Below are 12,446 nucleotides of genomic sequence, written 5' to 3'. Positions count from 1 at the left end.
AAAAATTAAAAGACATAACAGACATTGACATTTATTGCTCATCCGATGTGTTCAGTTTACAACAAACAGTTAATGCATATGAGTAGTAAATCTTAATTTACAAGAGAGACTCGTTTCCACAGTCGGTTATTTCCCAAAACTAAGATTTCAAAACAGTCACAGTGTCATATTTTCAGAAGAGCCCTCAGCATCAAATCAAGAGACCATGAAGACCACAGGTCAAAACGTGTTTGTTTTATAGTAAACTTGTTCTCAAAACCACAAGTATTGCTGGAGGTTTGATATTTCGAACTGCCTCCCTTCTTCATGCATTTTGCACGAAGGTGAAAGTGGGAACCCCGTCTCAAATTCAGGAGTAAATAACAAACATAGTGCAGAATATCAACGCGTTCTGGCATTCACTCCTCAGCAGTTCTGAGGGGAGCCACAGGATTGAAGAGTGGCCTTTGCTGTCTGAGGTGCAGTTTGCTGTAACTCATCTCAAAGTCCTTCTTGGTTCCCACGATAACGTCCAAGCTGCCGGAGCGTACGTCGTACCCGTAGGAAGCCAGCTTCTGGATACGGTAAAGCACGATTTGTGTGGTGAGCTCCAGCACGTTTGGAGATTCCTTCACCTGCTCCATGCTCACTCCAACATCCATCAACCCCTGGAAGCGCCCCACCAGCGTGGGCAAGGAGTAGTACAAAATGGCTGGGCAGCGGATCACTGTTTGCCTGAGTTCGTCCTGGGAGCAGGTGAGAGTCCCCTCGATGTAGTTCAGCGCGTGCCGCATGGCTTCAGGCTGCAGCTCTGCGATGGAGGCTCTGAGGCTGGAGACCAGGCTGAGGAGCTCCTCTGTGGTGAAGCCCTGCTCCCTTAGAAAGCCCAGACTGTCCCTCCAGGCCTCAGCAGGCCGCAGCAGGATGTACGGGTTCTGGCTCAGGAGCTTCTGCAGCCAAATACGCAGGTTGCCCTCATCACCGCCTAGATCCAGGTAGGTCTCCCTCAGTGTGTGGATGACCTCCTGGTTGAGCTCCACAGGTCGACTGAAGCTCTGCGGGGCGCTGGCCATCAGTTTGCCGATGATCCGCTTGCTGAGGCGAAGGCTCTGGAGGTAAAGGATGTTGGCCCGCTGGTTGCTGTGGTGAGTTACTGTAAAGAAGGAGGCTGGGAACTTCTCAATGATGCTCATCAGCTCACGCTTGTTGGGGCACACAGACACCCAAAGGTCTCTCTGGGCGGCCACATCCTCCGGCCGACACAGGACGGCCTCAGGGTGAGTTTCCAGGATCCGGGCGACTGCCATTGTGTCTGCACCCATGTCCCTCAACAAATCAGCAGTTTCAGACACATACGCAGAGCTTTCAGACAGCACCCAGCTCTTGAACTTGCGAACCTTCCGGATGTCCACCGACAGTTCACAGAGGGAGTCCACTGTGTGCTGGTTTTCCAGTCTTTTGTTCTGAGAGGTCACAGTGGAGGCGGAGGCAGCGGGAGGGAGGAGCAGCCTTATCCTCGGACAGTAGGTGCACAGGGAGGCAGTGGTGACTCGAAGCATTGTTGACAGTGGATCTGCATGAAGAACAAAGAACAAGCAAAGACATTTAAGCACAGAGAACAGGCATCAAGTAAAGCTCTGATTGATCAAGGTACAACTTGATAAAACTTGTGCAGTCTTATGGAGCTGTCCTGGAAAGACGCAACTGACTGGAAATCTGACGAATATTTTCTCAATTATTTGATGTATTTTCTGGATAGAATCTCAGAAAAGGGAGAAAAATGACAGTTGCAATCTATAAAGCCTAAACTGACATTTTCATCCCTTGTTTTGTACAACCAAAACCCACAAATTTATTCCATATTTCACTAAGAAAAAAACAGCAAATATTGGTATTTATTATTTGAGAAGCTGGGACCAGTGAATTACACATTTGAAAAAAAAAAACCAAAAACATTTGTTTGTGTAACAGAGTTAGAGCAGAGTTTTTCTTCTCTCTTGTCCTGTTAACCTCATAACCCTCAGCCTTATCGAATCAAGGTTGGGAATCAGGGTATTTCAAGATCTCTGTCCTATGACATGGAAGGTGTGGAACATAGAAACGCACAGACTGATTTCTCTGCAAAACCAATTCACTACCTGTATTTTCTAGACCCACAAAACCAAACTCACTAAAGCTATGGCCCTTAAACCACCCTTTTCTCAAGCTTCAGGAATACTCTGTGTATATTTTGGAGAGTCCTCTGCAGCTGTAAAATGGTTCCATGGGTTCAAGCATATAAGACAACACCTAAATAAATATCTCAGCTTATTTAAGTTGCATGGGAGGGAATTAACCCTGTAAAGATTTAGTTAAAAGTGAAAGTCCTCAGCTTTCACAGGCTGGAACAAGCACAGGGAACACTGTGTCCCTGTTGGCTAACACCTGTGAATGTTGCATGTTATGTATGTGTTACAGTTACACACCCCGAGAGACCACAAGACACAAAGAAATCCATGGCAGACTAATGACAACGCGCAGAAAACACACAGAGAATGGCTGTTTGCATGTTAGGAATGATGAAAACGGGGATATTACCAGTTTGAAAGCCTGCAGCTGGAGGACTCCTGTGAACACCCACTGCTCTGCTTTCATAACAGGAGCGCCGCCGGTGGGCGGAGTCACAGGGAAACACATGGGAGGCATGTGACCGGCTGCGGCCCGCCCACCGGCCCACACCAGCCGCTGCCGCCGGGACAGGCTCCCCTCACTGCGGGGGTGTGGCAGGTATGTAATGCAGAAACCGAAGCACGTGTGGAAACACATTTGGCTTTGAATAATGAGGGCAACATAACTGGCTCCTATGTAACTCCAGCAGCTCAAAAAAAAACAACAAACATTTAACATTATTTTAGCAGCTCAACAGTTAATGACCTCTCCTAAATTTATATCAACTTCTTTCAAAGATGATTTTGCATCTATAAACTATGGTTAAAACAATGAACTCCCATCAACTACCTTTATTTTAGCTACAACAGTTAAAAAGATGAGTCTCTGGGGTATAGTTTTACATTACATTGTCTGTTAATGACTTTTATGGCAAAGAAAATTAATATAAATTTCCTTGTGCATACAACGTATAAACAACAGTGGTGGAATGTAACTAAGTACTGTTGGTTACTTAAGTACAGTTTTGAGGTACTTGTACTTTACTTGTATTTCCAATTTCCCTGTCTTTATGATTGTAATCTACAGGGAGAAATATTGTACTCTGCACAGCCTTACAGGTGTTTCCATTTAACCTGTCTGATTAGAGAATAGGTGGTTATACAAACAACAACAACTGAGTTCACTGCCTGGCCTCGACAGAGGTGCTAATGGAGCACAGCACTGAGAAGGCAACGTGAGTGGAAACACATGTGAGGATGGGCCATGGGTGTGCTGGGTCTTTAAGATTTCACACATAAATTATATGATGCATTGCTATTGGTAAATTACTAAAATTATAATGAGTAATTAGCATTTGCTCCATCTCAACCAGCTACACTCAAAAATGCTAAATGCGTCATCTGTTTTTCTTTTGTTAGCACAAAGCTAACTGGAAAAAGAAGAGGATGTAAGCTACAGGTTGCATGTGCTGTAACGGGTGAGTACTAATTAGGGATTTTATTTTTCTTTCCCTTTTTATTTGTATTTTTTTCTGGCATATTTTGATAAATTTTCATTAAAGTATTGAAAATATCATTTGGTCTTTGTTTTGTAATTTGATCCCTTGTGAAACCAAATACATGACAAAGACCCTCGGGATGTAACCATTCACCGTCACCATTGTTCTGATTTGAAATGTTAAAAGTGAGGTCAGTTGTGTAAAGTCATAAACATTTTTGTAACAGGGCCAAAAAAACAGACACATTAATTCTAATAAAGGATTTGATATGGAAAATAACCGTTCGTGGTGTGGCAAGTATGGTGACCGACAATATTCACAGTAAAGACGCATTTCAACCCCAACTGGAGACCAACACTATGGGACACACTTAACTGTGATGCACAGTATTGACCACATGAGGTCAGTGTGCACCCATGTTTGCCTGCTGAAGTATAGCTGATACTTCCCATGAACAACACACACTTTTCTTGCCTAAGACTTAAGACTAAAAAAGACTTAAAATTAAAAACAACTAGGAGGAAGCAGTTGCATTGACTTTAAACATACAGGAGTTTTACTGTATCACTATGAGTTCATTTTGTGAGTGTGGCTATTTATAGCCCTTGTCATTTGTTTCCTTTCTTTGCTGATGGACACAGTTGTCCCTTGCCACTGTCAACCGAGGGCGCCTTGATTATACTGGAACCACCTGCTGTCCTCATGTTGTGCTCAGGCATGTTTTAGTAGAGCTCAGTCCACTCTGGGATGAGACAGACATGGGACATTCTCATTGGCTTTAAGACTTGTTTTGTGGCCCTCTAAGGCCACAATTACCCCCACTCAGTCTGAGCTCCAGAAGATTTATAAGACTGAAATACAACCCCCTGGAGACAATGTGTTACAGCAGAATAATGTACAAAGGTTTATCCTAAGGAGGAGCATGTAGCAATTAAACCAGGCTTCTCTGATGCTACATAGCACCTGTCAGTCCTTGTCAGTTACCTCATCCTCTGAAAACAGCGTTTGTCCTTTTCCACCGATAACTCAAAATGTGGGAACATAAATTCTTGACATCAGTATTTAAATGCTGCTCAGTGGGAGCAATTAAGCTTTAATCCAGTCAGAGCCGAAAGCAGGAGCCTCCAATAGCAAGAATGTTTTCATTACATTCCAAAGTGGAGACAAGGCCGGACCAGTAAAGCTCATCTTGCACGTCATTGTTCTTATTGAAGCTCTTTCGTGGCGCCTATCTTTAAGTGTTGCTTGTCTTTACAGGAAAAACTGTTGGTGTTCTGACTGACGACAAAGATGACAAAATAATAGATAGATAGATAGATAGATAGATAGATAGATAGATAGATAGATAGATAGATGTATAGCAAAAAAAAAATAGTGTAAAAACAACCAAATTTACACTTAGTTACTTTTTAACTCCAAAATAACATTAGTTTGTTGGTGCTAATACCTTGAATATCCCTGGCACAGGATATTCAAGGTATTAGCTCAACTTGGAAAATGTGACAGCTGTAACTTCCCGCCATTAAAATCCTCAAGGGCTCTGATGTACTTAAGAGATCGCAATTTGTGTTGTTAATGGAAGTTCCTAAACAGCACATGCTTTTCAGCAGTGGCTTTCACACTATCATGATGGATTAGCAAGTTCCCCAAACTATGATCACATTTAGATGATTCAAAGACTGTCCATGGAGGTCGATGGAATTATCCACTATTCAGCAAAGAGTTGAGGTAACTTTTCTCTGTTTGTCCTCTGTATTTCTGCCTCCACACTTTCTTTCTTTCATCGGTGCAGGCAGCTCAGTGGGCCCCTAAAAGTATGGATGTTATTTGTTGTGGATGATGCTATGTGTTGCTTTGTGGGACTGGAAAGCACAAGTGTGTGTGTGCATCTGTTGTGAATCTGAAATAGTCTCTCGTCTTGTCCTTACAAAGGAATGAGGAGCACTGCAGGGTCAGAGTAGACAGCAGGGGGGGTCTTTAGGGGATAAGTGGGGGTGTGTATGTGACTGACAAGACTTTGTGAAGGAGAAAATAGACTATTCCATCTGTCTCAAAATCTGCCCTGCTGCTGACCCACACTCCAGAGACTTTGGTCAGCCCACGGTCACATGGTAAAGGCAAACCCTTAAAAACCCCCAAGGCATACGCCCGAGACCCCAGTCATCTCTGTTGTGCGAGACACCAGCTGGTCTTGGTGTTCATCCCTCTCTCTCTTCCCTGGATCGCCTCCTAGGTACCATCATGTCAGACACTGAGGAAATTGTGGAGGAATATGAGCAGGAGGAGGAAGAGGAAGAGGAGGTGAATGAGGAGGAAGAAGTTGAAGAAGAAGAAGAAGAAGAAGAAGAAGTAGAAGAGCAGCAGGACACCGAAGCAGAGAAGAAAGAGGAGCACGCTGAGGAAAATGAGCATGAAGAAGAGTCTAAACCACGACATAAGACAACTTATGTTCCAAATATTGCTCCTCCAAAGCTCCCTGATGGTGAGAAGGTGGATTTTGACGACCTCCACCGCAAGAGACTAGAGAAGGACTTCAACGACCTCCAGACGCTGATCGAGCTGCATTTCTCCAACCGTCAGAAGGAGGAGGAAGACCTGGTCGCACTGCGTAACCGCATCGAGCGTCGTCGCTCTGACAGAGCCGAACAACAACGTGTCCGTGCAGAGCAGGAGCGTGAGCACCAAGCGCGGCTGGCCGAGGAGAGGGCGAGGCGTGAGGAGGAGGCGGCCAAACTGCGTGCTGAGGAGGAAGCCAAGAAGAAGAAGATATTCACCAACAAGTCGTTTGGTGGCTACCTGCAGAAGGTGGACCAGAAGAAAGGCAAGAAGCTGACAGCACGAGAGGAGAAGAAGAAGGCCTTGATGGAGCGCAGGAAGCCGCTCAACATCGACCACCTGAACCAGGAGAAGCTGGCAGAGAAGGCGCAGGACCTCTGGCAGTGGCTCCATCAGCTGCACGCCGAGAAGTTTGAGCTGGCCGAAAAGCTCAAGAGGCAGAAGTACGACATCTATGTGCTCCGAAACCGGGTCAGCGACCACCAGAGGGGCTCGAAAGCATCTAAGACCTCCCGCAGTGCCAAAGGCAAGTCTGGCTCCTGGAAGTGAGGGACAGAGTCCATGGCAAGCGGACTGCTGATTTGTTTCTGGACTATTTGGCTCCTATTTACAACTCGTACCATAAAAGCTTTCCCAGGAATTGGGTGTAGATTGAGGGGAACCTTCTTTTTCAGAGCTCCGGGAGAATGAAGTGAATGAAATGAAGTTAATGAAGCCACAATACCTTGAATGACATGTGTGATTGTTCTATTGAGACAAAATAATTCCCCTTATTCACCAATTAAGTTTATTAAATTTGAATGTGTGGTGGTGTTAGTTTACTGCTCCACCAGAGTATGCTTTGTGTTTTATTTTACTGTGGCAGTCTCTAACAGTATTTTCACCAGTGCATTTGTTCATGATCAGTTTCATGTGCCAACGTTCTGAAATATGTGATGATGGGTTGAAAAAAAGTCTTCAAATAAGATGCTAAAATTGAATTTTTGTTTCCAATAAATCAAGAATTATTTTAATTTCAAGTATCATTGTTTTCATACTTCTGCAATGATCTGAAGAGAGAGGCTCTTCAACGTATCTCAGTTTACTGTAACTCTAAATTCTCTTTCTAATTCTCTTTCTGATTACTCTGCTGTTAAGAAACCTCTTGAAACATGTCACTGTTTTTGACAAAGGCAGCTCTGTAACAAGGCGGAATAGTTTTCCTAATACTTAACTAATGACGAGGTTAAGAGTAGCATGGGTGGGGTTGTGTTAAACAGTTGAAAAGTCTAACAGGTGTTGCACAGCTGAGTTTTTACACAGCTAATTTAGTCTCCGAAGCTCAGGACAAGCAGTGTTGAGCCCACCACCCTAAGAGTGGGAGAAGGATCACAGAGGGGTGTATGATGTCTGAAGTTATCCTACTAAAATCAAAAAGGCCCTGTTCTTTATAGCTTTTAATGTACTGCAATTTACGAATGACTAATTTCACTTATTTGATATAAAACAACTATCATATAGGAAAACTCTGAAACTCACCGTTAGTTGGATAAATACTGTTAGTCTATCAGCCGAAGTGACATATGAACTAGAACTAGAACTGTGGTTGTGGAAAAGACTACAGTATATCTGCAAAAAAAAAAAAGTCCTATTTCTGCTTCTAATCACTTTCTCATTTTAATCATTTAATCAAATCAGGATTCTGTAGCAATTGATAGGTGCAAGAAAAGCTAGTGCACCCAGTTTACAGTTTAGATTAGATTTAATCATTCAAATGCTTAAAACCACATTGTAGATCTGAATTGCCACATAATTTGCATTCACATCCATTCAATTTGTGTCCACTGTTGTCTCCTCCTCCAGGTCAGTTGAATGTCAATGTATAGTGTAGTGAAATGTTATTTCCTCTAGGTGGCACTAGAACAGTAGTTTATAGCAAACAACTTTAAAACCATACACATCTGGAAAAGGTGCATTACACAGCTAAATGTTTGCATGTGTTGACAATGCATATTTTTAATTGTAGAATTATACAATTAACTCAGTTTCTATAAGCCTGCCATGTGCTTGTATTTAGTTTTACACTAAAGTGGAAAGTAAAACTCTATTCTAACTAAATAAAAACCAAATATCAGTGGGTACAGACTCCCTGTCTTTGATTGTGAGTACACTGACACAGACTTTTTCAGTGCACAGTGGAGAAAACCCTCTTTACTGACAGTGACCTGCAGTGAGACGTATGCCCGACCCAGGTACGGGCAAATTTCTCTCCCCTGCGGTTTTCAATTGTCGTTCAAGCTTGGAGTGTCAATGCCTTACCGCTGTTTTGCTCTCACGGCCGCGACAAGCCATTAAAACCTTCCAGACGTGATAGTATGTCAACAGGTTACCATAGAGACAGGGAGAGGCTGTCTGTGTAATCAGGTCTCTATACCCCCCCTCCTGCCTCAACACGCCCACTCACACAAACACCCCACTAACCTCAGCTTAAAGGTGTGGGGGTCTGTACTGATGATGTCGAGAAAAATGCCTGACTTGGCAGCATCGGGACATACCAGTGCATCAGTCGACTACCCATGGTGCACCGGGGGGAACAAGATGTTCCCACAACTCTGCTGCTGAAGTTGAATTTGACAACAAGTTGTTGCTGGATTCAGTTTCCTTCAGTTTATTTACATCTGCTCCTGCTCTGTTGTGATCGATGCCATTTAGGTTTGAAGGAAAACGTGCACTTTACTGAGATTCACATGGAGCTGAGACGTGGCTGCTCCTGTCAAAAAGGCTGTGTGTGTGTGTGTGTGTGTGTGTGTGTGTGTGTGTGTGTGTGTGTGTGTGTGTGTGTGTGTGTGTGTGTGTGTGTGTGTGCGTGTGTGTGTGTATGTGTGTGTGCATGTGTGCGCACCACGAACAGCAGCTACAGGGTGTTCAGGAGCGTGTTGTCTGCTCATTAATACCCAGCAGAGACCAGAGAATAATGTAAGCGCTGTGTGATTGACAGTTCCTGTGCCACACTTTGAACTCTGACCAGGAACTTATTATCTGATTTGGTTCTCCACAGACAATCCGTATTTTAATTAGATTGATGCAGATCTGTAGCTGTATTCACTGTTCAGTCGTCTGTTGCTTTGCATTGTAGGGATGTTTGGCCACAGTTTGTTCTCTCAGCTGCAAAAGCGTCTTTAAAATCTTGTTTTCCTTGAGACAGGATTAGAAATCTGCTTACTAAAGAAAGTTTATCCATCTGGAAATTCACATCATCTAGACCTTGATAGAGTTTTTGATTTAATTTGAGAAAAACAAGATGTCAAAGCTCCTTACTTGTCTTAAATTCTGACAGACAGTGAGTATTTTTTAACAAGTGGTCTGTCAGCAGCTGTTCAATGTATTATAGGCATATTGACAGGATATTATTTAACAATACTTGGTGCAGACACATTTGTCTTTGTATTTAGCCTTAAGTCCCTTTCCACTAACAAAGAGAACTCTAAGAATTTGGCTGCAGTACATATTAAAAGTACTGTTTATACATGAAAACTGCCTCTAGTGGATGGCTGAGGAGCAAATGCATCTTGCTGCAGTGGTAAACTGACAGTCAACTCAAACATAGGACATTATAATAAACATGAACACTTGTATTCAGACAGAAGAGTGCCTCAAACTTAAGTATTTATAGAGATATTTTCTGTAATTATTATGAACACACATGCACAGTCATAAGAGTGCCACAGGTGGATGTGACCAGCAGATTTCAGCGTTTACTTATATGCCATTTTCTAGTAATCATACATTAGTGACTTGTTATGTACAGGCACTAAGTGGCATAAGTCACAGTTGCTCAGTCATGGAGGAAGGAAGGAGGTATCTGCTGACCCACTCCTTGTGTGTTACTCTCAGTCTTTTCCATCTGTGGTTTAATTAGTTGCTTCTCTCCCAGTGGAGGCGTAACTACAGAAATAGTTAATGTAAACATCTGAACTCTCCAAAGTCTGAGAACGTGGGAATGTGGTCTGAGACTTTTGGACTCCACTGTATGAGACTAAGCAAAATATAAACAGCAGCTGGTTGAACTTGTTCTCTGCATGTAAATATAGCCATGGAGGAACAAACCAATTCAAGGGATGGCTGTCGTGATTTATTGACTCTAATTTCCCATATGTTTGTGTGCGTCAGCGTGTATTTAACTCCACATATCCTGCGTAATGGCTGTCACGAGCCTGTGTGATGTAGTGGCTCACGGTTCCTATTAATTATTTACAATTTTCTTTAATGAGAATTAAATGAGCACAATGAGAGATGAAAACACATTTTCAGACTCATCCCGTAGCTTCATGATACAGCAGTAAACCCCTGTTTACTCCATGGTTTTACATTTTTATTAAACATTTCTGTCTTGTTTTGGTGCAAAGAACCTTTTAACATCCACTGGCAGCAAAGACAAATCAGTTTTATGATGAAATGAAATTGGTGAAAACATAACAACAATAATTTATCATATTATCCCAGCCTTTGTGGCATAATTTCAGGCAGACAGTGGGGTTTTATTCTGAAATACATCATTTGTCAGTGTTTGTATCTGCCTGCAAACACAACAGAGTGTGAGTCTGGGGGTGAACTACAAATTACAACACAAAAGGTTTGGACCTTTTGTGGAGGAGAGGTGTTATATGATCACAGCATGCAGTCTTGTAGAAGTGCTCTGAAACTAGGTACATAAGGTACGTAAGTATTTGAGTACAACTTTGAGCTACTTGTACATTTCCATTTGATGCTACTTTACACAGCTCTTGTTAAAGGGAAAGATGCGAAAGTGAATTCAGGACTTAGAAAAAGTGGACACTCGGCTATGTAATTATGCGGTGGCAGATGTTATTGATGTGTAATAGCACGTTTCTTTAAATGTTGCTGCCACAAGGAATTGTCAGCTCCTGTCCTTTTGTAGAGGGTTGTCCAGTGTACTGTGTGTTAAAGGGGATAAGAAAGGAAGCACTGAAGCACTGTTCCTTAGCATTTAGAGGATTGGAGCAGCTCTTATTATGGCTGCCACTTAAAGATACTTACAGGTCATTTCACTCAGTTAGGAACCTTCCTAAGCAAAAAAGACTTTTTGAACGCAGCCCTCCAGCTCTTGGTCCTAAAACCCAGACATAAATGAGCATTTTTGCACTTCAGGTTCCCTCATATTATTAATTAGGCAGAGAATTAGGTACTTGAGTACTAATCATGATTTAACCCAAGAGGAGATTTTTGCCACACAGCACTTTATGAAATTAAGTGTGAATTCACTGGACAAGTAAGAACTAAAAACCATAAAAGTCATAATATGTGAGGCTGTTCTTTTCCATGTTTTACTTTTCTCATAGGTGTGTTTCTTTATGACAGAATTCAATGTGTTATTCTATGATAAACAAACATGCACACAGAATGCCAGTAGGGAAACCGGCTTAGAGAAATGCAGGAGCTCCAGCTCTCTGGATGCCTGTAGCCTGTGGATAAATTAGTCTGCCCTGGAGACAGTGCCGTTTGGGCTTATCTCCAACCTCCTCCAAATTGAGGTGGGAGTTGGTAGCAGCCAGAGGTATAAAGGAGATTTAGCCTATCCGACAGGGCATTAATCTCTGCACCTCCTCAGCATCCTGCAAGTTTTCAAGCCCCGATCCCTCCGGCCATATAAAGATGTGAAGTCGCCTTGCATCCTATAAGCACCTCATTGCAGCCCTTTGACAGAGAGTTCATGAGTATGTAGCTTTAGTTTGTGTCTGTGCTGGAATGAAGCCATCAGTCTAGTATATAGTCAAGATGAGAATAGTAACAGTGAAGCCTTAATTGCTGTGATACTTAAACAAGCCCTCTGAAGTGGAGGCTCAGCTATCGAGTGGCTTAATCTGAAGATGCAGTCTGTGCCCTACTCACTGCTACACTTAAAACTTCATTAAAAATATTTACTTTCCTGTTTTATGATAAATTTGACGACTACTGTATGTCTCTGAAGAACACTGGAGACTTTTTGTTCAGTTTCATAAAACTAAATTTGGATTCACTATACTTACTGACTGCAGTCTGGCTAGCCTACCTCTTCTCCCGACATCAAATCAAATGTAAAGATCAGACAGTCGTTTCACTTTAATTCACTTGACTTTATTATATTGACTGACCATAATGCACCTGGCTTTGTGTGCAGCACCTGTTGCTCAAAGATGACATGCAGATCACATTGTTCACATTGTTTCTAGAAAAGTAAAAAAAAAAAACAACTTGTATCCAACCTGAGCAAATATCATTTGACTAA

At 42.5% G+C, this 12,446-nt stretch overlaps 2 protein-coding genes across 6 annotated transcripts; one reads left to right on the top strand and one right to left on the bottom strand.

Moving 5' to 3' along the window:
• Nucleotides 1-15: 15 nt before the first annotated feature.
• LOC139635360 (transcription termination factor 2, mitochondrial-like) lies at nucleotides 16-2,706 on the bottom strand. Of its 2 annotated transcripts, none has more exons than XM_071502590.1 (2): nucleotides 2,557-2,706; nucleotides 16-1,552 (listed from the first exon to the last, which is right to left on the bottom strand). In XM_071502590.1, exon 2 carries the CDS (start codon nucleotides 1,536-1,538, stop codon nucleotides 399-401), a length of 1,140 nt encoding a protein of 379 aa, XP_071358691.1. In that variant the 5' UTR covers nucleotides 1,539-1,552; nucleotides 2,557-2,706; the 3' UTR covers nucleotides 16-398. The 2 variants fall into 2 exon arrangements, with proteins under 2 accessions (XP_071358691.1, XP_071358692.1); XM_071502591.1 differs by lacking the exon at nucleotides 2,557-2,706 and adding an exon at nucleotides 2,445-2,538.
• A 21-nt stretch (nucleotides 2,707-2,727) lies between these two features.
• On the top strand, nucleotides 2,728-8,299 carry tnnt2c (troponin T2c, cardiac). Of its 4 annotated transcripts, none has more exons than XM_071502595.1 (3): nucleotides 2,728-2,745; nucleotides 3,546-3,604; nucleotides 5,859-8,299. In XM_071502595.1, the coding sequence occupies exon 3, from the start codon at nucleotides 5,867-5,869 to the stop codon at nucleotides 6,728-6,730; it is 864 nt and encodes a 287-aa protein (XP_071358696.1). In that variant the 5' UTR covers nucleotides 2,728-2,745; nucleotides 3,546-3,604; nucleotides 5,859-5,866; the 3' UTR covers nucleotides 6,731-8,299. The 4 variants fall into 4 exon arrangements, with proteins under 4 accessions (XP_071358696.1, XP_071358693.1, XP_071358695.1 ...); XM_071502592.1 differs by lacking the exon at nucleotides 2,728-2,745 and adding an exon at nucleotides 3,283-3,361; XM_071502594.1 differs by lacking the exon at nucleotides 2,728-2,745 and adding an exon at nucleotides 3,298-3,377.
• Nucleotides 8,300-12,446: the final 4,147 nt, after the last annotated feature.

This window comes from Trachinotus anak, unplaced genomic scaffold (assembly GCF_046630095.1).
Source record: "Trachinotus anak isolate AG129_WGS33_773 ecotype Australia unplaced genomic scaffold, CSIRO_AGI_Tana_v1 ptg000018l, whole genome shotgun sequence".
NCBI lineage: Eukaryota > Metazoa > Chordata > Actinopteri > Carangiformes > Carangidae > Trachinotus > Trachinotus anak.
This window is presented reverse-complemented; position numbering and strand designations above follow the sequence as displayed.

Coding starts and splice junctions, on each gene's coding strand:
- LOC139635360 (XM_071502590.1), bottom strand. CDS start 1,538: ATGCTTCGAGTCACCACTGCCTCCCTGTGCACCTACTGTCCGAGGATA.
- tnnt2c (XM_071502592.1), top strand. CDS start 3,336: ATGGAGCACAGCACTGAGAAGGCAAC. Junction 3,362..3,545: donor CACAGCACTGAGAAGGCAAC/GTGAGTGGAAAC, acceptor TTCTTTTGTTAG/CACAAAGCTAACTGGAAAAA. Junction 3,605..5,858: donor GGTTGCATGTGCTGTAACGG/GTGAGTACTAAT, acceptor ATCGCCTCCTAG/GTACCATCATGTCAGACACT.